The 26,535-nt window shown below is 46.4% G+C and overlaps 1 protein-coding gene across 1 annotated transcript in view; it reads left to right on the top strand.

Annotated features, from left to right (window-relative positions):
* The window catches only part of SLCO3A1 (solute carrier organic anion transporter family member 3A1), a 374,177-nt gene that overhangs the window by 299,293 nt on the left and 48,349 nt on the right, over nt 1-26,535 (top strand). The window contains exon 5 of the mRNA XM_068991286.1: nt 24,854-25,018. Coding sequence (XP_068847387.1) covers nt 24,854-25,018 — 165 coding nt within the window. The remainder of the gene's footprint in view (nt 1-24,853; nt 25,019-26,535) is intronic.

Below are 26,535 nucleotides of genomic sequence, written 5' to 3'. Positions count from 1 at the left end.
TCCATTAGAGATGAGAGCCATGTTCCTCTGGAAGGAAATATTAACTCAAGTCTTGATAACGAAGTCCCACTTCAGAGCGTGGCAAAACGTTCACTGTCGTTTTTAGAGGGAAAAGAAGCGCATCTTTTTTTCACAAAGGAGACACAAACAGTGATGCAGAATGAAAATGAGGAGTACCCCCCCGGCACCCCCTGGTGCTTTCTATATTTGGCTCAGCCTCTTAGAGGTGAGGGTGATGACGGGGAGCCTCAAAGCTGCCCCCTCCCTACTTGAGAGAGATGTGCACTGCTCCCTAATTCAAGGACGCCTTCTTGCTGGGTATCCTGAAGAACGTGCTAGATTTGGGAAGCGGGCAGGAGCAAGGCTGGGGCGTTCCTTCTCGGTGAGGCTGGGGTGGGAAAGAAGTGGACAGTGACTTCTTTGCAGGAACCAGGCATGTGGCCTGGCCCGCCGTCAGCAGTTGCCGCCTTGGGCTCGCAGTGCTTGCTTTAGAGGTCTGATGAGCGACTCTACTGAGCTCTAATGAGGGGCACTGTCTCTGGAGATGCTTGAAAACGGCGGCAAGAACCTCAGGTGACCTTGAACTCAGATCCCCATCCCACCCTTCACCGGCCCTGTGGTTATTACCCGGTCCACGCTTCATCTCCACGAGCGTGGAGTTGTAACACGGTTCCTGGGTGACAGCCTGGTCTTGAGAATTCAGGCACTGCCTGTGGAGACTGTCTGTGAATACCACCTGGTAGCCAGGGAGGGATTCAAGGAACTGTGCTAATTCCCAGAAGATCCTAATTTAAGAACCCAATGTCCTGTTTGACTCCATGTTCTGTGACAGCTTCTACCAAAGCCATAATGTGGAATTGTCTGTGGACGATCTTAAGATACATCTCTCTAAGTATCAGAGCACACTGTTAGATGAGAAAGTGAGCGTTCGTTGCTCAGTCGTGTCTGACACTTTGCGATCCCATGGACTAAAGCCCACCATGCTCCTCTGTCCATGGAATTCTCCAGGCATGAATACTGGAATGGGCTGCCATTTCCTTCTCCAGGGGATCTTCCTGACCCAGGGATAGAACCTGAATCTTTCTCGCATTACAGGCAAATTCTTTACGTCTGAGCCATCGACTGTAAGTTTATTTTTTTATTAGATGAGAAAGCCACCTGCTTTGTATTTTCTGAGGTTGCCTTGGCTTAGAGTCTTAGGGGTCTGTGCTTTATAAAATAAGACTCCCCAAACAGGTCCCCTTCAGGAGCCCCGAGGTGGCTGGAGGGTGATACTTGCTGCCCCCCTGATAGCGCAGCTGGCCACAGCATCCCAGGGACCAGATTCATGGCAACAGCTGGGGCTGGCGTGAGAGGGCCTTGCAGACACTCGGACCTATGTGGTGGCAGCCTGTCCAGGTATTAGGTTGGCAGTACAGTTCCTTTGGGTTTTCCTGTAACATCTTAATGGCAAAACCTGAACAAACCTTTTGGCCAACCCAATATTTCCTCACCCCAGGATGGCTTGCTTTCCTGAGGCTCTCATGGTAAGACCGATACCTGTAATCTCTTGCCTTTCATCTCTGGGGATACACAGATTTTTAAAAAAAGATACAATTGTGCCATCAAAGAACTCACTATCCAGTGTAGGGACAGGCCAGCAAGCCAGCAAGGCGGCCTAAGGTGGTGACACCAACAGCGCCAGGCAGCCCTGCATTATGGAAATACAACAGACAGGCAAGGAAGGCAGGGCTTGGGTCGTCCCAGACAGACCTGAGCCACGTCTGCAGGATATCACAGCTTCAGAACACTCAGGCTCCGATCCAGTCTCTGGTTAGCTCATTTGTTAGTTCAGTCACCATTTTCTGAGACTCTGCCGAGCTCCAGGGACACAGGAGTGGGTGAAGAATCTGCCTGCAATGCCGGAGACCCAGGGTCAATCCCTAGATCAGGAAGATCTCCTGGAGAAGGAAATGGCAACCCACTCCAGTCTTCTTGCCTGGAGAATCCCATGGACAGAGGAGCCTGGGGGACTTCAGTCCACAGGGTCATAAGAGTCGGACACGACTTAGCAACTAAGTCACCAGCAGCAGGGACACAGCAGTGAGTGAGGAAGCGTACATGCTGGAGCTTATATGATAGGAGGGGAGGCCTGCAGTGGACAAAGCTGAAGCAGTAGCAGGGTGAGTGCTGGATATACTGTGGCTGGCCTGGCAAGTACACAGATGGGCAGACAGGGTGGAGGCTCCCAGACCAGAGCCTCCACGGTTATAGCCCGTGTATATGTGGGCTCCCCTCCGATAATTAATGGTTTTTAATTTAGAATTAGTGACTCCCGGTGGCACCAGATCCAGGAACGGACCTAAAGGATGTCCCAGCAGGAGAGGAAGGCAGTGCATCTAGAAGAATCCCCAGGAGCCAGAGTCCAGTGGAATGAGCTATTATGGGAATCCACAAATTTTACACTTGCCATCTCATGAAGACGGGGCCATGGTGGTTTAGAGCCTTCATTTTTTCCACCTGAGATGAAGTGTTTCCACCACATGGACATTTCCACCAAAAGCACCACATGATGCTGCCAGGCACTCCCAAACTCTTTAATCTGGTTTGCAGCCTGGAAAGCCCAACTGGTCTGCATACAGCATGCAGCATGCTTCCGAGTACAGATAAGCTGAGCATTGTCGCACATGTTGGTGAAGATGTCCTTTTCATTATAGGGGACTGGAATGCAAAAGTAAGAAGTCAAGAAACACCTGGAGTAACAGACAAATTTGGCTTTGGAATACGGAATGAAGCAGGGCAAACATGAATAGAGTTTTGCCAAGAGAACACACTGGTCATAGCAAACACCCTCTTCCAACAACACAAGAGAAGACTCTACACATGGACATCACCAGATGGTCAACACCAAAATCAGATTGATTATATTCTTTGCAGCCAAAGATGGAGAAGCTCTATACAGTCAACAAAAACAAGACCAGGAGCTGACTGTGGCTCAGATCATGACCTCCTTATTGCCAAATTCAGACTTAAATTGAAAAAATAAGGGAAAACCACTAGACCATTCAGGTATGACCTAAATCAAATCCCTAATGATTATACGGTGGAAGTGAGAAATAGATTTAAGGGCCTAGATCTGATAGAGTGCCTGATGAACTATGGAATTAGGTTCATGACATTGTACAGGAGACAGGGATCAAGACCATCCCCATGGAAAAGAAATGCAAAAAAGCAAAATGGCTGTCTGAGGAGGCCTTACAAATAGCTGTGAAAAGAGAAGTGAAAAGCAAAGGAGAAAAGGAAAGATATAAGCATCTGAATGCAGTGTTCCAAAGAATAGCAAGAAGAGATAAGAAAGCCTTCCTCAGCAATCAATGCAAAGAAATAGAGGAAAAGAACAGAATGGGAAAGACTAGAGATCTCTTCAAGAAAATTAGAGACACCAAGGGAACATTTCATGCAAAGATGGGCTTGATAAAGGACAGAAATGGTATGGACCTAACAGAAGCAGAAGATGTTAAGAAGACGTGGCAAGAATACACAGAAGAACTATACAAAAAAGATCTTCATTACCAAGATAATCACGATGGTGTGATCACTCACCTAGAGCCAGACATCCTGGAATGTGAAGTCAAGTGGGCCTTCGAAAGCATCACTACGAACAAAGCTAGTGGAGGTGATGGAATTCCAGTTGAGCTGTTTCAAACCCTGAAAGATGATGCTGTGAAAGTGCTGCACTCAATATGCCAGCAAATTTGGAAAACTCAGCAGTGGCCACAGGACTGGAAAAGGTCAGTTTTCATGCCAGTCTCAAATGCAATGCCAAAGAATGCTCAAACTACCATACAATTGCACTCATCTCACATGCTAGTAAAGTAATGCTCAAAATTCTCCAAGCCAGGCTTCAGCAATACGTGAACTGTGAACTTCCAGATGTTCAAGCTGGTTTTAGAAAAGGGAGAGGAACCAGAGATCAAATTGCCAACATCTGCTGGATCATGGAAAAAGCAAGAGAGTTCCAGAAAAACATCTATTTCTGCTTTATTGACTATGCCAAAGCCTTTGACTGTGTGGATCACAATAAACTGCGGAAAATTCTGAAAGAGATGGGAATACCAGACCACCTGACCTGCCTCTTGAGAAACCTGTATGCAGGTCAGGAAGCAGCAGTTAGAACTGGACATGGAACAACAGACTGGTTTCAAATAGGAAAAGGAATATGTCAAGGCTGGATATTGTCATCCTGCTTATTTAACTTCTATGCAGAGTACATCATGAGAAACACTGGACTGGAAGAAGCACAAGCTGGAATCAAGATTGCTGGGAGAAATATCAATAACCTCAGATATGCAGATGACACCACCCTTATGGCAGAGAGGAAGTAAAAAGCCTCTTGACGAAAGTGAAAGAGGAGAGTGAAAAAGTTGGCTTAAAGCTCAACATTCAGAAAACGAAGATCATGGCCTCTGGTCCCATCGCTTCATGGGAAATAGTTGGGGAAACAGTGGAAACAGTGTCAGACTTTATTTTTTGGGGCTCCAAAATCACTGCAGATGGTGACTGCAGCCATGAAATTAAAAGACGCTTACTCCTTGGAAGAAAAGTTATGACCAACCTAGACAGCATATTCCAAAGCGGAGATATTACTTTGGCGACTAAGGTCCGTCTAGTCAAGGCTATGGTTTTTCCTGTGGTCATGTATGGATGTGAGAGTTGGACTGTGAAGAAGGCTGAGCGCCAAAGAATTGATGCTTTTGAACTGTGGTGTTGGAGAAGACTCTTGAGAGTCGCTTTGGACTGCAAGGATATCCAACCAGTCCATTCTGAAGGAGATCAACCCTGTGATTTCTTTGGAGGAATGATGCTGAAGCTGAAACTCTAGTACTTTGGCCACCTCATGCGAAGAGTTGACTCATTGGAAAAGAGTCTGATGCTGGGAGGGACTGGGGGCAGGAGGAGAAGGGGATGACAGAGGATGAGATGGCTGGATGGCATCATGGACTCGATGGACGTGAGTCTGAGTGAACTCCGGGAGTTGGTGATGGACAGGGAGGCCCGGCGTGCTGCGATTCACGGGGTCGCAAAGCGTCGAACACGACTGAGTAACTGAACTGAACTGACATGGATCTATAGGCTGCGGTTTCTCATTCATTTCATTTGAGCTTGCTGTTGTTCAGTCACTAAGCTGTGTCTGGCTTTCTGTGACCCCATGGACTGCAGCACTCCAGGCTTCCCTGTCCTTCACTATCTTCCAGAGTTTATTCAAACTCATATATCCGTTAAGTGGATGATGCCATCCAACCATCTCATCCTCTGTCATTCCCTTCTTCTCCTGCCCTCAATCTTTCCCAGCCTCAGGGTCTTTTCCAGTGAGTCAGCACTTCACATCAGGTGGCCAAAGTATCGGCGCTTCAGCATCAGTCCTTCCAATGAATATTCAGAACTGATTTCTTTAGGATTGACTGGTTTGATCTCCTTGCTCTCCAAGGGACTCTCAAGAGTCTTCTCCAGCACCACAGTTCAACAGCATCAGTTCCTCAGCACTCAGCCTTCTTTATGGTCTAGCTCTCACATCCGTACTTGACTACTACTAAAGGGTTTCTAGTCTAGCCATCAACCTGTGTTTCCTGCCAAGCTCTCTATATAGCAAAGGTCCCTGAGAAGAGCTGGCATAAGAATAGCCACACCATCCCCCTCCCCGCTGGGACTGAAACACAGCCTCTTCTGCTCTGGGAGGGCCATATGGCTCCTCACCTGGGTCTAAACCCAGCTCAGCCACTTCCTAATCATGCACCCTTAGCCATGCCATTCAACTGCCCTTGGTTTTACCGTGTGGTGTCTGATGTAACTTTACAGAAGCTGCATAAGGCCAATATTAGGACTTAGCTCTGTTTATAGGTTAACAGCAGTGGTCCCCAACCTTTTTGGAACTAGGTACAGGTTTCATCGAAGACACCAGTTTTCCAGTGACTCAAGCACATTGCATTTATTGTGCACTTTACTTCTATTATTGTTACATCAACTCCACCTCAGGTCATCAGGTGTTAGATCCCAGAGGCTGGGGACCCTGGTAGGACACAGAGCTCCTGTTCGGTGACAGAGGACTTCAAACCTGTGATCCCTCCCCTCAAAGCAGGGTTTGAAGGTCTGTTTCTACAAAGCTGGCCACCGGTTGGGTTTTGCTATGAGAAGGTGAGAGATGGAAAGCTCAGAATCTTTTCCAGAACTGTGTAGAAAAGCAGTCACTTCTTCCACAGCCCACAAGTCCCTGTCTGGTGGTGACTGTCCCATAGCCAGTTCACAAAGCAGGCAGCTGGCGAACAAATGCTTGGGCTCATAAAACTCTAGCATCTCCCCCAAGTGGGAGCCTATACCTCCAAGACACGTTTTTGCCTCTCAGCTGTGCTATCAAATAACGTTTCCTTCCTGGCTCTAAGGCCCCTCATCTCTCATCTTGTTCTTCAGCACATTTTGCTGGGTCACCTCTCAGGAGCCCCCACATGCCTCCCCTTGTGCTGTGTCCACTCTTCCCCCTGTCCAGGCTTCCCCGTCCTTCAGCATCTCCCGGAGCTTGCTCAAACTCATGTCCATCGAGTCGGTGTTGCCATCCAACCACCTCATCCTCTGTTATCCCCTTCTCCTCCCGCCCTCAGTTTTTCCCAGCATCAGGGTCTTTTCCAGTGAGTCAGCCCTTCCCATCAAGTGGCCAAAGGACTGGAGCTTCAGCTTCCGCATCAGTCCTTCCAATGAATGTTCAAGACTGATGTCCTTCAGAATGGACTGGTTGGATCTCCTTGCAGTCCAAGGGACTCTCAAGAGTCTCCTCCAACACCACAGTTCAAAAGCATCAATTCTTTGCCACTCAGCCTTCTTTGTGGTCCAACTCTCACATCCATTCATGACTACTGAAAAAAACATATCTGACTATACATACCTTTGTCAGCAAAGTGATGTTTCTGCTTTTTAATATGCTATCTCAGTTTGTCATAGCTTTTCTTCCAAGGAACAAGCTTAATTTCGTGGCTGCAGTCATCGTCCAGTGATTTTGGAGACCCAAAAAATAGTCTGTCACTATTTTCATTATTTCCCCATCTATTTGCCATGAAGTGATGGGACTTAATGCCATAACCTTAGTTTTTTGAATATTGAGTTTTAAGCCAACTTTATCACTCTCCTCTTTTACTTTCATCAAGAGGCTTCTTAGTTCCTCTTTACTTTCTGCCATAAGAGTGGTGTCATCTGCATATCTGAGGTTATTGATATTTCTCCCAGCAATCTTGATTCCAGCTTGAGCTTCATTCAGTCCAGTGTTTCTCATGATGTACTCTGCATAGAAGTTAAATAAGCAGGGTGACAATATGCAGCCTTGATCCACTGCTTTCCCAATTTTGAACCAGTCTTTTGTTCCATGTCTGGTTCTAACTATTGCTTCTTTACCTGCATACAGGTTTCTCAGGAGACAGGTAAGGTGGTCTGGTATTCCCATCTCCTTAAGAATTTTCCACAGTTTGTTGTGATCCACACAGTCAAAGGCTTTATCGTAGTCAATGAAGCAGAAGTAGATGTTTTTCTAGAATTGCCTTGCTTTTCCTATGATCCAGCAGATGTTGCCAGTTTCATCTCTGGTCCCTCTGCCTTTTCTAAATCCAGCTTGAACATCTGGAATTTCTTGGTTCACATACTGTTGAATCCTAGCTTGAAGGATTTTGAGCATCACTTGGCTAGCATGTGAAATGAGTGCAATTGTGCAGTAATTTGAACATTCTTTGGCATTGCCTTTCTTTGAGATTGGGATGAAAACTGGCTTTTTCCAGTCCTGTGGGCATTGCTGAGTTTTCCAAATTTGCTGGCATATTGAGTGCAGCACTTTCACAGCATCATCTTTTAGGATTTGAAATAGCTCAACTGGAATTCCATCACCTCCACTAGCTTTGCTCCTAATAATGTTCCTAAGGCCCACTTGACTTCACACTCCAAGACGTCTGGCTCTAGGTGAGTGATCACACCATCATAATTATCTGGGTCATTAGGACCTTTTTGTACAGTTTTTCTATGTGCAGTTCTTCTTGCCACCTCTTCTTAATATCTTCTGCTTCTGTTAGGTTCATACCATTTCTGTCCTTTATTGTGCCCATCTTTGCATGAAATGTTCCCTTGGTGTCTCTAATTTTCTTGACGAGATGTCTAGTCTTTCCCATGCTATTGTTTGCCTCTATTTCTTTGCCTTGTTCACTTAGGAAGGCTTTCTTATCTCTCTTTGCTATTCTTTGAAACTCTGCATTCAGATGGGTGTATCTTTTTCTCCTTTGCCTTTCACTTCTCATCTTTTCTTAGCAGTTTGCCTGACACGTATTAATAGGTGATAGGGGTTGAATTAATGAATGAGTAAATAAAGGAACACTTTCTTGCCAGTGTGCACGTGCATACACACTCACACACACATACACACAATAGCAGTTAGCGTTTGCTTTCCATACACTATCATTTAATCCTCCCCAGCCCCACAAGAGTCCCTCCCAGCCCCAAGTGGTGCACTGATACCATTTAACAGACAAGGAGATTAAAGCTTGCAGTTGGAAAGGAAAGGCTGTGGGAGCTGTGGGAGGGCCTCAGTGCCTATCTTCTCTTAGAAAAATTTTTATATTGATCATTTATTTATTTACTTGGCTGCCTCAGGTATTAGTTGTGGCATGCGGGATCTTCTGTTGTGGCATGTAGACTCACTAATTGTGGTGTGCAGGCTTAGTTGATCCAACAGATGCAAGATCTTAGTTCCCCACCCAGGGATCGAACCTACATCCCCTGCATTGCGAGGAAGATTCTTAACCATTGGACCACCAGGGAAGTCCGGGTGCCCGACTTCTTGACCACAACATTGTGTTGCACCTTTGGACAATACACAGGCCCTCTGTTAAAGAAAAAGTGGCATCAGCAGGTCCTAAGTGACTTTTCAACAGCGTCCAATAAAACTGTGGCTCAGTCATGAAGTGAAAGTTGATCAGTTATGTCTCACTCTTTGAGACCCCATGGACGATACAGTCTATGGAATTCTCCAGGCCAGAGTTCTGGAGCGGGTAGCCATTCCCTTCTCCAGGGGATCTCCCCAACCCAGGTCTCCCACAATGCAGGTGGATTCTTTACCGTCTGAGCCACCAGGGAAGCTCTTGTCTACTTGCTCCCTCTCCAAAGGAGAAACTGCAGAGCCCGACTCTAGAGGACCTTCATTTTTAGGGGAATGAAATCTCCCTGGGTTGATACCTTCCCCAACCCTCTCCCCACTCATACCCCTGATGCCATCCATCACCAGGTTCCGTTGACTTTAGCACCTAAATATCTCTCAGACATCCTGCACGTGGTCTCTCACGCTCCAGTCTCTCCTGACCCCTCCAAGTTGTCACCCACCCTAGGATGTGTTCACAATGCATCTAATCCCGATAGACAGAGGCTGAGCCCTTGACCTCGCCACCAGCCCCGTGAGGCTGTGCCCTCCAGGCTCTCCCCACTCCTGCTGCCCTGTTCCCGCCACACCAGCCTCACCTCTCCAGCCTCCTTTTGGTCCTCTGTCTTCCCAGGACTTTGCACTTGCTATTCCCATTTCGGGGATTCTGATCCCATCTTCAGACATCAGCTCACACATCACTTCCCCAAGGACATTTTCCTGACATCCCTAGGGCACCCCCTCCACAGCATGTTGCTCTCTGTGTCATAATCAGTGAGTGACCTTTGTAGGAGTTATCACCGCTCCCAGAAGCTCCGTGAGGCAGGGACCACATCTCTTTGCCCATGCCCTTGTATTCAGTTGGCCAAAAAGTTCATTCAGGTTTTTCCGTAAGATGTTACAGAAAACCCTGACAGACTTTTTGGCCAACCCAATGTGTGGCTGGTGCTCAGTATACCCATCTGATAAACGATGGGTTACATGGATGGGAAAGGCTCTGAAGCTGGGCAAGACTGAAGGCAGAAGGAGAAGAGGGAGACAGCAGATGAGATGGTTGGATGACATCTCTGATTCAATGGACATGAACTTGGGCAAACTCCAGGAGATGGTGAGGGACAGGGAGGGCTGGCGTGCTGCAGTCCACGGGATGGCAAAGAGCCAGACACGACTGAGTGACTGAATGACAACACGTGGAGGGCTGGACAGGCACTGCCCAGCTCAGCACGGTTTGCTGCCTCTCCTAAAGCCATCGTCACCCACAGTCCCTCCCAGGGTTTTGGCCTGTGTTTGACGTACTCACAGACACTGGCTGGTGGAGCTGTAGGGTAAGGGAGTTAAGAGAAGGCAAGGTTTGGAAAAAGAACAAGACGGGCACTTTCCAGGAACAGATCACCTTTAATGAGGCGAGAAGGGGCGGCAGTCAGATTAGTGAGCTGCTGCACTAACCCAAGAAAAGAATAAGGATATATAGGCATGTATGTGGAAAGCTACTATCTTAAGGGGGCCTGTTCTTCTCCAGGGTTGTTCGGAGTAGTTATCTTTTAAAAGGCTGGGGCGAGGAGTTCCGCCTGGGAGCTGGGTGTAATCAACCTTAATGTCCATTTTTTCTTCAGGTGAGAGGGTTCTTTGTTTTGCATAGAATGGTGGGGAGTACCCGGAGGGGAGTTTTAACTCCGGGCTCTTTTGAACCTTGTAACTTTCCTTCAGGAGCAGGAGCTCCACCTGGGCTGAGTGTCCGGCTGGCTCCGGGTGGCTTTCCTGTGTGTGGAGGAGAGTCTTCTCCTGACACTGAATCAGAGTCTGCTGGCCCAGCGGCTCCGCTGACCAGCCCTGTGCCTTTGGGTCAGGTCTTGACTTGCCCATCCTCCTGGCAGGTGTCTTGCTGTTTGGGCAGAGTGCATCGTCACCAGCCCCCACCTCTGCACTTCCCACTCTTCCGTGGGAGGCCATTAGCCCACCCTGGGACCCGGTTCATGCCTCCAGCGTCGGCTTCTCTGCCAAGCCGCCTCCACCATTTGCGAGCCAGCGGTCGGTTTCTGCCACATTTTTCCTAATTAGAGGCTTGTGCCTTTCGGCGTAATGTTATTACGAGGAGCCTGGTGATCTGCGAGTCCTTGTTCCGCAGGCTGAACGGCTGAGTGTGTTTTATCATGCTATTTGTCTTCCAAGCTATGCTCCCCCATTGTGTGAATTTCCCGTTAGAGTCTTTCTTGATTTCATGGCCCAGGAAACTGTCTGCCATCCCAGCCTCTTGGAATCCTGTGCCAGGCTGTGGGTCTGATGCAGCCGTGCCACAGGAGTTGTGTTTACAGGTCCCCAGGGGACGCGTCAGTGGCGTCACTGTGTTTGTATCGTCTTCGATGGAGGACACACTGGGGGTTATGTCTGTTATTCAGCCACAGCTCCCCATCTCAAGTTATTTCAACAAAGTGCCTGAAGTGAGCATACGTGAGGGCACCTGGCACTATGCCTGGTTCACTGTCGATGCCCCTTGTGCTTTTGGAAAAAAGGGAGGGAGGGAGGGAATAACTAAAAGACAGCATTTCCCAGCAGGGGCTCCTTGGAACACGAATCCTCTGCGATGCCCAAAGAAGTACAATTCAGCAACATTAACAGGGAGGAGTGGTTCCATGGGTAAATAAGTTGGGAAACTGTCTGTATGCTGTGATGCTCTTGGAGATTCATAGACTATGTCTGTGTTAAAGGCTCTGAGAAGGCCAGCTGTATGGAAAGCTGGCTGACTTTGTTTCTTATACATTTCTCAGACTTCTGTGATCCCGGCACTCTTACTCAGGTCAGCTCTTTAGGCAGTTGTGAAATGTTGCCACAGTACAGGCTAGAAGGTGGCGAGGATTATGGGAGGTTCAAATGGATGCCGTGAGGACCCCAGAGGAAGGATTCGAAGACAGGTGCGTGAAGGATGCAGCTTTTCTACCTGATCTGGAAGGATGAGCAGGATACGCATGGATGGAGGGGAGAGGAGGGGCTTCTGGGCTGGGATGCCCGAGATGTGCGTAGTTTGGGGAACAGGATTTAGAGAAGATCGTGCTAGAAGACAGGCTGGTCTCAGCTCCCACACCCAGCCGAGTTCCTGGTAACCAAACCTGCCCAGTAAGTCTTTGGTAAAATTATGAATGAATTATTGAGGGTCTTCTCATTGCCCTCCTAGTGAGACTAGGCTTTATTTTATGAGCGCTTGTTTCCCAACCAGAGATTTGTGTCATTGTCACTTGTGGGCTTTCTTTTTTTTTAATAAAGCAGATAAAACTTATTTTAAAATGCAAATCTCATAAATGAAATGCTAGTATTCAGAAAAGAAGTTAATAAATGAAAAAAAAATTAGGAATGAAAAAAAGGCTGTAGACTTTTCTTGAAACACACATATGCAGGGTCCCCATCCCTACAAATAATGATTCTCTGAGTCGACAGTGGGGGAAGAGAGCTGTGGGAGAGGTGATTCAGGCATCTGAACATCTTGAAAGCTTCCCAGGAGATTCTAAGTGAGCTCCCAGTTAAAAAACAAATGTCAGAGCTAAGGGAAATCCCTTAGGGGGTCTATACTATGGGCTAACTTCCCTGGCAGTTGCATATAAGATAAAATGGAGGAGGTGACCTACTGATGAAATAAGGTTGGGAGTCTGTGACATGACTCTTTGAGATTTACACCAGCATTGTAAAAACGCTGAGAAGGCCTGCTGTAATGCCAGCACTTCCAGAAGTAGCATTAGAAAGTGTAAGTTTAGAGATGGGTATGTACACATGTCAGGTTGAGTGTTTGGCTTCATCATCTTTTCTAGACACTGCTGTTTCTCTGTTCAGACTTCTCAGGAATGAATTCTCCTGTGGTTAGTGGTTTTTATATTTTCTATTTTTTGGAGGCTTTTTTTTTTTTTTGGTTTTAGTATTGCTTTTGTTGTTGTTGTTTTCTTTCTTTTTCAGAGCTGCATAATTTTTATTTGGTTAGTTAGTTTTGCTGTGCCACATGGAATGTGGGATCTTCCTTAACGAGGGATTGGACCTGAGCCCCCTGCATTGGGAGCGTAGAGTCTTCACCACTGAATTGCTAGGGAAGTTCCTCGTTGTGTTTTTAGGACTGCCAAATGAAGTCACCCTGGCCACCACTGGGATGGGGCACCCTGCTTCCAGAGAAGGTTCTAGAGAAGGCTAACATGGAGTTATAAAAGTGTCTTGTTTGCTTACCAAGAACTCTTGATTTCTGTAGTCATTTTCTGTCTGCAGCCAGCATGAAAAGATGCCATATTTGGGGCTGAATGAGAGCCTGCTGTGTCCCAATCTCCTTTCTCCACCTCCCAGTCCTGTGGAGATCGCTTGTGACTTCACACTCCTGATGCTGTGAAATGACTAGGGTGGCCCCAGTTAGGAACTTGCAGGCTTGCAGATGCTAAGCATTCCTCTGTGGACTCTTTGTTCTTGCTTTAAACCAGCTAATGGGCAACCACACTGCTCCTCCTTGGTGGGGCTGTAGGGAGCTAGTGATCTCTAAAGAATCAGTGGAATTGTTGGGCTCTGGGTTGCCCTAACCAATCCATACCCATCTGACACTTGGGTTTCACTTTAGATGCTCATCTCCTATGTGGATGTTTATTTGTTTGTTTTATAATTTATTTATTTTTAACTGAAGGATAATTGCTTTACAATATTGTGTTTGTCTCTGCCATACATCAGCATGAAACAGCATTAGGTACACACATGTCCCCCTGCTCTGAACCTCCCTCCCACCTCCCACCTCTCTAGGTTGTCACAGAGTCCTAGTTTGAGTCATACAGCAAATTTCCATTGGCTACCTGTTTTACATATGGTAGTGTATATGTTTCCATGGTAATCTCTCCATTCATCCCACCCTCTCCTTCTTCCCCCCACCCCATGTCCACAAGTCTGTTCCTTATGTCTGCGTCTCCATTGCTGCCTTGCAAATAGGTTCATCAGTGCCATCTGTCTAGTTTCCATATATATGCTAATATACGATATCTGTTTTTCTCTTTCTGACTCACCTCACTCTGTATAACAGGCCCTAGGCTCATCCGCCTCATTGGAACTGACTCAGGTGTGTTCCTTTTTATGGCTGAGTAATATTCCATTGTGTATATGTGCCACAGCTTCTTTAGCCATTCATCTTTCCATGGGCACTTACGGTGCTTCCATGTCCTAGCTGTTTGCGCTGATGGTTTCTCATTTGTTCACTCAAACTACGACCTTCTCTAACAAAGGAGGTGTTACCCTCCACCTGTTACCTCACTGAAGATAAAGCCTGATGGTTACTCCTCTCAAAGTTGGCCGTGAGAGGGTGCTAGAAGGTCCCCGGGGCAGAGATTAGGGGATGGATCCTCTGTAGTGGTGAGACCACAGGGGGCCCAAGGCTGCCGATCTGGGGCCAAGTGTATGGTAGGTGCTCATTTCCAGAAGACTAATCAGCTCCATGGGCCTCCTCTCCCACCAGGATTTCTTCCACCCCTACCTACCTAAGGGATGGATTGGGCACCTCCAGAATCTGTGATAGAAATGACCATGTTAACTAAGATCCCCACTTCCCTCACAGCCCATGAACCTGTGGAATATGATGTGACCATAAATCAGCCTGTATCTATAGCTAATGTTCCTTAAGAGACTATGACAGTTCCCTTCCAAGGCTATGCAATTCATTTGTTTCCTTACTGGATTCTTTCATCTACCTTGTATGTATTAAGTATCTGCTTTTACTGGGCCTGCAACGCAGAAGACCCCGGTTCAATTCCTTGGTCGGGAAGATGTGCTGGAGAAGGGATAGGCTACTCACTCCAGTATTCTTGGGCTTCCCTTTGGCTCAGCTGGTAAAGAATCCGCCTGCAACGCAGGAGACCTGGGCTTGGTCCCTGGTTTGAGAAGATCCCCTGGAGAAGGGAAAGGCTACCCACTTCAGTGTTCTGGCCTGGAGAATTCCATAGATTGAATAGACAATGGGGTTACAAAGAATTGGACACGACTGAGCAACTTTCACTTTCTCTTACCGGGCATGATGCCCACCTCTGGGGTTGGAGCTGCTCCATCTCTGTTCAGCCCTAGAGCACTAGCTCCTCCTGGGGGAAAGACAGGGGGACCCATACCAGGGCATCTGGTGGGGCTGGTGGCGCTGGGATGACAGGCTGTCCGGGGCATGTGTGAACCAGCTCAGCATCTGGTGATCATTCACACTACCCCATGAAGCTTCATTTTTCTCAGGATTCACTCAACCTTTGCTGTGTTCTTACACCTCCATGATGGTGTTTTTCCACATCTCCATTATTTCTTCCATCCTCTTTAATTTTTTTTTTGGTCGTGACTTGAGTACTGTTGTTTATCTCACCCAGATCCCCTCATCTCTGTTCTCTTCTGCTTGTGGGTCTCCTATGTTGGGAAGCATTTCATGGTGGCTCACATTTCAGGAAAATACTGTTCTGTTGACTTGAGTCCCCACCCAGAAACCTGAAGATTTAAAAATGAGTCCCAGAGTGCAGGCAGAATTGAGTTCAAATCCACTCTCCTTCACCTCTTGGTTTTGCATTCTGAGATGTAGATGATTGGGTTTCAGCCTCTCAAGGGAGCCTTGGTTTCCTTGTGTCTAGGAGGATGGTAAGACCACCCCCTAGTGTAATAGTTGTGAGAGTTAAAAAGAAACCTCACCACGGTGCCCATTCACCACTGGTTGCCAGGCAGATGTCAGCTGTCTTTGTCATAATTCCTGAGCAGTTGCATAGACTGTCCCCGTCTCCCCTCTTGGGGAATGTTAACCATGCTGTATTGACAACAATGTTATTAAAGAGAAAGTCAAGGTCAGTTTCAGTAGAGAGACTTAAGGCAGAGAGATTTGAGGGTCAACGGTAGTATAACTGAGCCCCCACAGTGAACACTCCTCAGGGCACCTCTAATTGCTAGGACAAGCAGTGGACAAGGACTTGTGCCCCCTGACCCCCTGACCCCCTGACCTGCTGAACAGCCCTCTGCAAGAGGGGAATCTTTCTGGAAAGCCCTTGGCCTCCAGGAGCTCTGCTCACCTTCCCCAGTCTCTTCCACGCTCTGTTGATGCACCACATCTGATCACAGACATTCCAACAGCGAGTCTGAGGGCCTCCCAATGCAAGGGCTCTTTCCCTAATATGGCCAAGAATTACTTCTACTATATTAACTATTATTGAAAGTGAAAGTGAAGTCACTCAGTCGTGTCCAACTCTTTGCGACATCATGGACTGTAGCCTGGCAGGTTCCTCCGTCCATGGAATTTTCCAGGCAAGAACACTTAAGTGGGTTTTAATTCCTATCAAACTCTTTTTAATGAAGTATACCTGATGGCTCAGAGGTTAAGAATCCGCCTGCCAATGCAGGAGACTTAGGTTCAATCCCTGAGTGGAGAAGATCCCCTGGAGAAGGAAATGACAGCCCACTCCAGTATTCTTGTGTAGGAAATCCCATGGACAGAGGAGCCTGGGAAGCTACAGTCCATAGGGTCACAAAAGAGTTGGACATGACCTAGCAACTAAATGACAACAACAGATAGTTGATTTACAATATTCTGTTTCAGATGTACACAGTGATTCAGTTATGCACATACATGTGTGTATCTATATTCTTTTTTCTATTCATTTCCGTTATAGTTGTTGCAAGATATTGAAAATAGCTCCTTGTGCTATACAGTAAATCCTTGCCATTAAGCCTATCAGACTCTTAGCTACATTCTAGAAGCACTGGGTAACATGCCGGTTTTTTTTTGTTTTTTTTTTTTGTTTTTTGGCTGCTCTAGGTATTTGTTGTAGCACATAGGATCTTCCTTCTTTCTTGTGTCCTGTTTGATCTAATTGCTGCATGCAAATTCTCCTAGTTGTGGCATGTGGAATCCAGTTCCATGACCAGAAATTGAACCCAGGCCCCCTGCATTGGGAGTGTGGAGTCTTAGCCCCTGGACCACCAGGGAAGTCCCTGGGCAACATGCTTTACAGGCAGTCTCATTTCATGGTTGCGGCAATCCATGGGATGGAGTGATATACTCAGGTCACACACCTACTCAGCCTTGAAGCCAGAGTTCTAATCCCAGTGACCCCGCTCCTTAGACCAGGTTCTTAGCCATTATTTTATGCAGCCTCATTCAGTGAAACCTTTTCTGTGGTACAGGGCTCTTCTGTAGGCTCTCCAGCCCTCCCTTTCTTTCACCCCTCTGTCCTTCCCTTTTCTGTGGCTCCCCAGGTGGTACTAGTGGTAAAGAACCCACCTGCCAATGCAGGAGACATAAGAGACGTGGGTTCAATCCCTGTGTCAGGAAGATCCCCTGGAGAGGGCTGCAGCCCAATCCAGTGTTCTTGCCTGGACAATCCCACGGGCTACAGTCCATAGGGTCACAAAGAATCGGACATGACTGAAGTGACTTAGCACGCACGTCCATCCCTTTTCTCCTTCTGCTCTTTTTAAACAACATGCACTAAGCCCTTAGTCATGTCACATCTGGCCATTTTTCCTAAGCACAGTGGGAATTTTTTATAATTATTATTCTTTACTCTGATAATTAAGCCACACTTTGGTTACCAGAGGCAGAGTACCTGCTTAGACCTCAGGCCAACGTCAGCACCTCTCAGAACCCAGACCAGAATGGCACAGTGGTTCTAAGCAGGCTGTGTGGCAGCAGGTGCCAGGGTTTGAGTTTCTGCTTTGCTCCCCTAGCCAAGGGACCACTGTCTTCTCATCTGTAAATGGAGGATTTTAATCCTACCAAGAGGGCTTCCCTGGTAGCTCAGATGGTAAATAATCTGCCTACAATGCAGGAAACCTGGGTTCAGTCCCTGAGTTTGGAAGATCCCTTCGAGGAGGGAATGGCTACCTAATCCAGTATTCTTGCCTTGAGAATCCTGTGGCTACAGTCCATGGGGTTGCAGAGTTGGACACAACTGAGCAACTAAAACACAGTCATCCCAGGAACGTAATTTTGTCGTGAGACTCATGCAAGTGGGCGTGTAAGCAGTTAGACTGGTACTTGGCACACAGGACATGTTCTGCCAGGGTGAATCCTCAGGCCTTCTCCAAATCTGCCTTTCTCCCTCCTGCAGGACCCATAGGTTTCTAGGGAACTCCACCGTAGAGTAGGGGGTCCCCAACCTCCAGGATCTAATGCCTGATGATCTGAGGTAGAGCTGATATAATAGAAATAAAGCACACGAAAGTGTAATGTTCCTGAATCATCCTGAAACCATCCCCCACCCCCACCCCAGGAAAAATTGTCTTCCATGAAACGGGTCCCTGGTGCCGAAAGAGTTAGGGACTACTGTCCCACAGGACTGCCTTCCCAAGCCTGTTCTTGTTGCTGTTCCACTGCTAAGTCGGGTCCGATACTTTGTGACCCCATGGACTGCAGCACGCCAGGCTTCGCTGTCCTTCACTACGTCCCAGAGTTTGCTCAAATTCACATCCATGTCCTCATCCTCTGTCGCCTCTTTCTCCTCTTGCCCTCTGTCTTTCCCAGCATCAGGGTCTTCTCCAGTGAGTCGGCTCCTCGCATCAGGGGGTCAAAGCCTAGCCGTGGAAAACTTGTCTTGCCTGCAGAGGGCTCCCCTGCCACTCTTCCCAGCTTTGAATCATTCCACCAGTAGCAGCACTCGGCCCCTGGTGAGAGGTGAAAAGGTTTCCCCAGCTGTGAAGCTGCGTGATACAGGCCCACCTGCTTCCCACGCCAGCTCCAAACCTCTGAGGCTAACTCAGAAGGTGGGAGGCAAATGGCTGCAGGAGTCTGTAGGTGTTTGGCAGCCTGGTGTGGCCTTGGTTCACCAGTCTAGGCCACCTCATTAGCAGCTGCCACCTTGGAAAGTTACAAGTTTTGTGGGCGTAACACTCCATTTGCATGAAAAAGCTTGGAAGACTGGGAATAGCCCTAAGATCAAGCTAATTAATACCCCTTAAGTTGGGGCTCTGTAGGGTAGACTGAGCCTTTTAAAGGGAATCTTCTTTGAGAACACTACAGGTCGTGGCAATAAAGCCCAGAAAGGGAGGAAGAACCCAAGAGGAAAATAGCCGAACACGAGAGGAAGCTGTCATTTCTGGAGGCAAGTCGGTCAGGTAGACAGGGGAAAAAAGATTGTCCTTTATGCAAATACGTCCCGCTCAGTCTTCCCTGGGCCTCCAGTTAGATAATTCTCAAACTTAATGATTTTCACATCTAATCCAAGGCAAAATTAGTCATTTGATATTAAGACAAAAGCAGGCAGGCTCCTATCTTGACAAGAAATCCTTCCTACTGAAATGGAATTATCTCTGGAATAATTAAAATGCTTGCTGAAGTATGAAAGTGTTCTATTAGCTAGAGTTGTCTTTGTTGAGAAGCGCCCTCCTTGTCCCCAGGTAAACCATAATGGCCATGGTCAAGAAAAAGAAAATAGGAAGGCTGTGAAAAAGTTGGCTTAAAACTCAACATTCAGAAAACTAAGATCATGGCATCTGGTCCCATCATGTCATGGCAAATAGATGGGGAAACAGTGGAAACAGTGATAGACTTTATTTTCTTGGGCTCCAAAATCACTGTGGACAGTGACTGCAGCCACTAAATTAAAAGACACTTGCTCCTTGGAAGTAAAGCTAGACCGAGTATTAAAAAGCAGAGACATCACTTTGCTGACAAAGATCTGTCTAGTTAAAGCTGTGATCTTTCCAGTAGTCATGTATGGATGTGAGACTTGGATCATAAAGAAGGTTGAGCACCAAAGAATTGATGCTTTAGAACTGTGGTGCTGAAGAAGGCCGTTTAGAGTCCCTTGGACTGCAAGGAGATCAAACCAGTCAATCCTAAAGGAAATAAGTCCTTAAATATTCACTGGAAGGACTGATGCTGAAGCTCCAATACCTTGGCCACCTGATGTGGAGGGCTGACTCTTTGGAAAAGATCCTGATGCTGGGAAAGATTGAAGGCAGGAGGAGAAGGGGACGACAGAGGATGAGATGATTGGATGGCATTGCTGACTCAAAGGACATGGGTTTGAGCAAGCTCCAGGAGATGGTGAAGGACAAGGAAGCCTGGTGTACTGCAGTCAATGGAGTCACAAAGAGTTGCACACGACTTTGCAAGTGAATAACAACAAATAGATAATGTGATCAAACTTGAATTCTCATTGGTGTCATTTTTGAGCCAGAGAACACAGTTGGATATTGATGGTGTCAGCTCAATGGCAGTATTTGTGAACAAGTGTGGCTGTGGTGCTTTTTCTTTGGAAGTTCCCAGATCTAAAGAATCTTCACAGTGACAAGGAAAGTGAAGCCTCCAATAAAGATATGGCAAAGGATGGTTTTCCTAGAATGTCACCAACCTGCCTACTGATTGTCAACAGTATTTCCAGAGTTTAGATACCTTAATGCCAAAAGACTACAGTGATGGAGCCACAGTGTTATTACCTGCCAAAACATGAACAGCTGGGGGCTTTCAAATTCATTTATTACAAGGAAGCACTGTGGTTGTTCGGGTAATCCATACCACTCTCTGTGAGGCTTGGTACTTCGTGACATAATCAACCCATCCCTTGTCACAGATGCATTGTACCATCACAATGTGTTAAACCAGCCTTCACGCGTTAGCAGTGATTTATGATGATGGAGTCTTAACATCCCAGGGGTTTTTGTTCATGAAGACATATACTTACCTCGTTGCCTTCTGTTTATGCCCAGCGTATTCATCTTTTATATTTGTTGAACAGTGCACATTTTTAAACATTACACAATCAACATTGCTCTAAATAGTTGTACAATACTTAACAATGTGGATTTAACAAAGGGAAATTTTCCAACATTTAAACACAGATTTTAAATGTAACCTCTTCTAGACAATTATTCAAAATGACATTTTGAAAAAAGATTATTATAAATGTTTGAAATCATGTAAAAGGTGAACAAAACACACTCGTAAAGGCCTGTGCAATTGCAAGAAAGTAGGTATGTGAATAAAGTAGCTGTATGAATACCATGGATTCAGAGTTGTTTTCCCTTATCTTCATTCTTATTCATACTCTTTTTAAAGGGCTTCCCAGGTGATGCTAGTGGCAAAGAATCCACCTGCCAGTGCAGGAGATGGAAGAGATGCAGGTTTGATCCCTGGGTTGGGAAGATACCCTAGAGTAGGAAATGGCAACCCACTCCAGTATTCTTGCCTGGAAAATTCCATAGGCATGGGAGGCTGGTGATTTTAAGTCCATGGGGCAGCAAAGAGTCGGACACAACTGAACCAACAACACCCTTTTTAAGTTTTTATTTTGTGCATGCGTGTGCATGCATGTTTTTAGTCCAAGCATTGCCTTCCTAAGGTTTTAGTAGTTTCTCAGAGGGTAAAGCATCTGCCTGCAACGTGGGAGACCCAGGTTCAATCCCTGGGTTGGGAAGATCCTCTGGAGAAGGAAATGGCAACCCACTCCAGTATTCTTGCCTGGAGAAGCACACGGATGGAGGAGTCCATGGGATCACAAAGAGTCGGACACGACTGAGTGACTTCACTTTCTGAAACCCCTGCAGAACCGCTGAGGCCACCAGCTCCGGTTATCGTCTGATTGCTTCTTGGCTGGAATATAGAATTGGATTGCTCAGTGCATGGTGATCCTGAGCCTCCAAACATTTAGCTCAGTCCATTCCAATAACTAAGTTCCTTTCATTATGTCAAAGGCTCCTTAAGTCCCTGTCTCATATATAGATTTTCATTTTTGAAACTTGGTCTCTTTCCCAGAAATGATAAGTTTTAAGTTGTATGTATCTGCCAGTTTCTGACCCATTGTTCTGTCATTTTGATTAATTGAGCATGTCTGTTAACATTATTAAAAACTTTTGTATCTTCTATTATTATTTTATTCTAATTAGTTGGGCCATTTAGAGGTTTTGTCTCCTAGGAGATGAGATTGAGCCTGTGTAATTAGCGCTCCTCTTTAGGACAGCTGGCTAATTCATCACCTTGGTGAGCAGTGCTAGACTCAGCTCACTGGCTTATTTTGTGTGACCATGGGCCCTGATTGGTTTTTCCTAGCCTTGGATGGTACCTGCTTCATCTGGGACTCTGTCTTTTTCTGTTCACACAGTTGGGATCAAGTAAACCATGTGGCAAGTGCTCCACATCATTATGATTAGAGAACAGTGGTCCCCTAACTTGTCACTGGTATACCACTTTTACACATTTCTGCCTTACCTCCTTACCAGCTGTACCGTTATTTACATGACTTCTCTTTAAGTAACTGTAAATCTATTTTTCTTCTAGTTGCGGCGAGCAGGGGCGACTCTTTATTGTGATACATGGCTTCTCATTGCAATGGCTTCTCTTTTTGCAGAGCAGGGGCTCTGGAGCGTGGGCTCAGTAGTTACGGTACACAGGCTTAGTTGCTCCACAGTCTGTGGGATCTTCCCAGACCAGGGATTGAGCCCATGTCCCCTGCATTGGCAGGGAGATTCTTAACCACTGGACCACTAGGGAAGTCCTAAACCTACTTGTTTTAACCTAGCATCATCTTAAGTTATTGTAGCTATGAGACCAAACCCTTGATTTATCAGTTTTATTTAACTTTTTTTTTTACTAAGTGTACATCTAAATAATAGCATAAATATTTAAATGATGGGTGTGTCCTGGTATCCCCAGACTCCCTTGCATACTGCCAGGACATGTCATCACTCCACAGCTGAAGAGATCTGGTCAAAGACCCTGTACCAAGGATTCTAATGGCTGAAAGTATCCAAATAACGTGATTACTTTCAAAGGATTTTAAGAACACCAAATCTCTCACTTGTGAAAGCACAGAATTAACGTGAAATCCTAGTGGTTCATGAAACCACATGCTTAAAAAACAGAGTATAATCCAATAAGATTGAAATGAACCAGCTCAACAAAAGCATGCTTCAGTTCCATTGGTAATTAAAGTGGTAAACAAGCCGCAAAGTATTTTTGCCTACCATTAATCCTCATTTGAACCCTGAGCACCAGGGCAGCTTCTAGGTTGCCTTGAGTGATGAGGAAAGACCACTAGAGGAAGGAGGAACAGATGGAGCAAAGATCTGGGACCAGCGCATCCTAATGGAGGGAAGACCCCCCAGTGCACAGACCTGGGTGGGGAGGACCAGGTCCAGCTGGGGTGGGGCCAGAGCGAGGATGGAACATGATCAGAAGTGTGATCAGACAGCTGAGGGGCAGACGGTGGGCCATCATGCCACGTGTGGATTTGGGCCATTCTGGAGTTCTGAATAGGAAAATGATTAGAGCTGGTCCCGCTGGCTACTGTATAGGGAAGGGCTGTATTAGATCAAGGGTAAAAATAGTAAAGAAGACCCTGGTTTTCCCCACGTGAGAGATCATGGAAGCTTGGCCAGGTACCTATGGTTGTGAGAAGGAAGGGCAGGATAGAGGTTGGATTATATATATACACATACATACACACACATATATGTGAAATACACCCCCCCACACACACATATATATGCATATACATACACTGGGCTTCCCGGGTGGCATAGTAGTAAAGGATCTGTCTGCCATCACAGGAGATGCAAGAGACTCAGGTTCGATTCCTGGGTCGGGAATATTCACTGGAGTAGGAAACAGCAACCCACTCCAGCATTCTTGCCTGGGAAATCCCATGGACAGAGGAGCCTGGGGGACTACAGTCCACGGGGTCACAAAGAGCTGGACACGACTGAGTGACTAAGAAAAGCACATGCATACACTGCATTTTTCTTGAAACTGTTAAGATTAAATATGTCTTTAAAAGGATAGATACATGTATATGTGTAATTGAATCGCTGCTGTACACTTGAAACTAACACAGTATTTTAAATCAACTATACTCCAATGTAAAATAAAAAAATAAAATGAGTTAAAAGAAAGATTACATTTTCTCAGCACATGCAGTTATAAATATTTATCACAGGTATATTGATATATCCACTTTGTTGCCATTCAGTCACTAAGTCATGTCCAACCCCCTGCAGCCTCATGGACTGTAACACGCCCGACTTCCCTGTTTGTCACTGTCTCCTGGAATTTACTCAAACTCGTGTCCACTGAGTCAGTGATGCTATCCAACCATCTCATCCTCTGTCATCCCCTTCTCCTCCTGCCTTCAGTCTTTCTCAGCATCAGGGTCTTTTCCAACGAGTCAGCTCTTAGCATCAGGTGGCCAAAGTACTGGAGGTCCAGCTTTAGCATCAGTTCTTCCAATGAATATTCAGGTTTGATTTCCTTTAGAATTAACTGGATCGACTTCTTGGCAATCCAAGGGACTCTCGAGAGTCTTCTCCGGGACCACAATTAGAAAGCATCAATTCTTCAGTACTCAGCCTTCTTTATGGTCCAACTCTCACATCCATACATGACTACTAGAAAAACCATAGCTTTGACTATATGGACCTTGTCAGCAAAGTGATGTTTCTGCTTTTTAATATACTGTCTAGGTTTGTTATAGCTTTTCTTCCAAGGAGCAACCTTCTTTACATTTCATGGCTGCAGTCATCATCCACAGTGATTTCAGAGCCCAAGAAAATAAAATATAATGTATCTGTATATAACTTAGATATACTGATATAATTAATGCATTTATAATATATAATTAAGTTATCTTTTACCTTTTATGAAACAAACCCCAAATGCCTCTTTCTATATGTTGGATAGAAATAAAAATTTTTGGAAGGCTTATAAAATAGTGTTTCCAGTGTGCTGTTAAAAAAAAAAAGACATTGTGTGGTTTTTCCTGCTTCAGTAGTTTTCAGTTTAGTTGACAAACTATTAGCATGTATTTTGAAGCCAGAATTTTCACAATTATGGCTGACTTACAGGTTATAGGCCTCGGCCTGAGCAACCAGGTGCTGTTTACCGACTCCTGGTGCTGTTTACTGGGATGGGTCAAAGTGGGACCTCGGGGGCAGAAGGCCTGGGAATGCAGTATCTATGACCTTGGTCATCTGCTTCTCTCCCTGCAGTGATCCCCAAGGTCACCAAGCACCTGCTCTCAAACCCCGTGTTTACCTGTATCATCCTGGCCGCCTGCATGGAGATTGCAGTGGTGGCTGGCTTCGCTGCCTTCTTGGGAAAGTATCTGGAGCAGCAGTTTAACCTCACCACCTCTTCTGCCAACCAGCTGCTAGGTGAGTCTGTGTCACCCACCGGCCCCCGCCCTGCATAGGGAGGCTGCCCGTGCTTGGAATACCATAAGCATTGACTGAGACCAGTCAGACTGCCCAGACCGTGCTGCTCCTGTCGCAGAATATACATGTGGTCTGTGTGCAGAAGAATTACAGAGTATTTTCTTGGAGTAAGATTCACCCGCTTGAAGCAGTTGCTTAAAGTACATGATAATAAAGAGCTAAAATATAAAATATGCATAGGAAGCATTGTAACAGGCCAGGAAGTCCATAAATTGGTGTAAACTGGAGAATTAGGGGGAAGATGTGATGAATGAAGAGGGGAATCAAGATGGATCTTGAAAGATTAGTACTGGGTTGACCAAAAAGATCATTCTGTCCATAAGATGTGATGGAAAAACCCAAATGAACTTTTTGGCCAACCCCATAGGCTTTGCTCAGGAGCGTAAAAAAGCAAGAATATTCTCGGCAACGTGAAACCCATGGTCAACAGATAAAGAGGTTAGAAGCCATTTGCTCGCCTCCATTTTTGTGCGCATGGCAGATATAAAATGGATCATAACACTCCTTCTCCCCAAGTTCAAGTGTGGCCTTACCAGTCTTCTCAACAGTAAACCACAGACATCTGCCTCCAGTCCTTTGGAGTTGGCCTGCTAAAGAGAACCAGTTTCCACGCATGAGAAGCAGGATTACCTTTACCTGATAGGGAATGTGATCTCACAGCACAAGCAGAGGGAAGGGTCAAGAATGACTTCCAGGTTTCTGGCTCAGACAGGGGGTGGTACCATTTGTGAAGGCTGAAAGTAGCAGAAAAGAATCAGATCTGTAGGGAAGGTGGTGAGTTCAGACGTGAAGTTGCTGAGTGTGAGATGGCCGTGATGTATCCACGTGATGTCCTGTGCGTGGCTGAGGACTGGAGAAGGAGGTGTGGACCACATCAGTGTGTGCATGGTCACTGAGGACACGGGAGTGCAATTTACAGAAGGATATTGTGTAGAAATAGAAGAGTGAAACACCACCCATGAGGAAATAGAGAGACATAGAAGCATCTCCTGAAAGAATCTCGTGGGTCACGGGGCGTCAAGGAAGAGATGACTCCAAGAAAGAAGCCATCAGCAGTGAGAGTGTCCACGTGTGATACAACCTCACAAGCCTTGCTGCTGCTAAGTCGCTTCAGTCGTGTCCGACTCTGTGCAACCCCACAGACGGCAGCCCACCAGGCTCCCCCGTCCCTGGGATTCTCCAGGCAAGAACACTGGAGTGGGTTGCCATTTCCTTCTCCAATGCAAGAAAGGAAAAGTGAAAGTGAAGTCGCTCAGTCATGTCCGACTCCTAGCGACCCCATGAACTGCAGCCCACCAGACTCCTCCATCCATGGGATTCTCCAGGTGAGAGTGCTGGAGTGGGGTGCCATTGCCTTCTCACATGCCTTGGGTCCCTTCAATAAGCAGGATGTCTTTCAGCCGATGTCAGGGCTGTGTCCTGAAGCTGCAGCAGGTAAGCCCGTGCTGTGGTGTGAG

Source organism: Capricornis sumatraensis, chromosome 19, assembly GCF_032405125.1.
Source record: "Capricornis sumatraensis isolate serow.1 chromosome 19, serow.2, whole genome shotgun sequence".
In the NCBI taxonomy this organism is placed as follows: Eukaryota; Metazoa; Chordata; class Mammalia; order Artiodactyla; family Bovidae; genus Capricornis; species Capricornis sumatraensis.
Note: the sequence above shows the minus strand (reverse complement) of the source record. Positions and strands in the feature narration are given on the sequence as shown.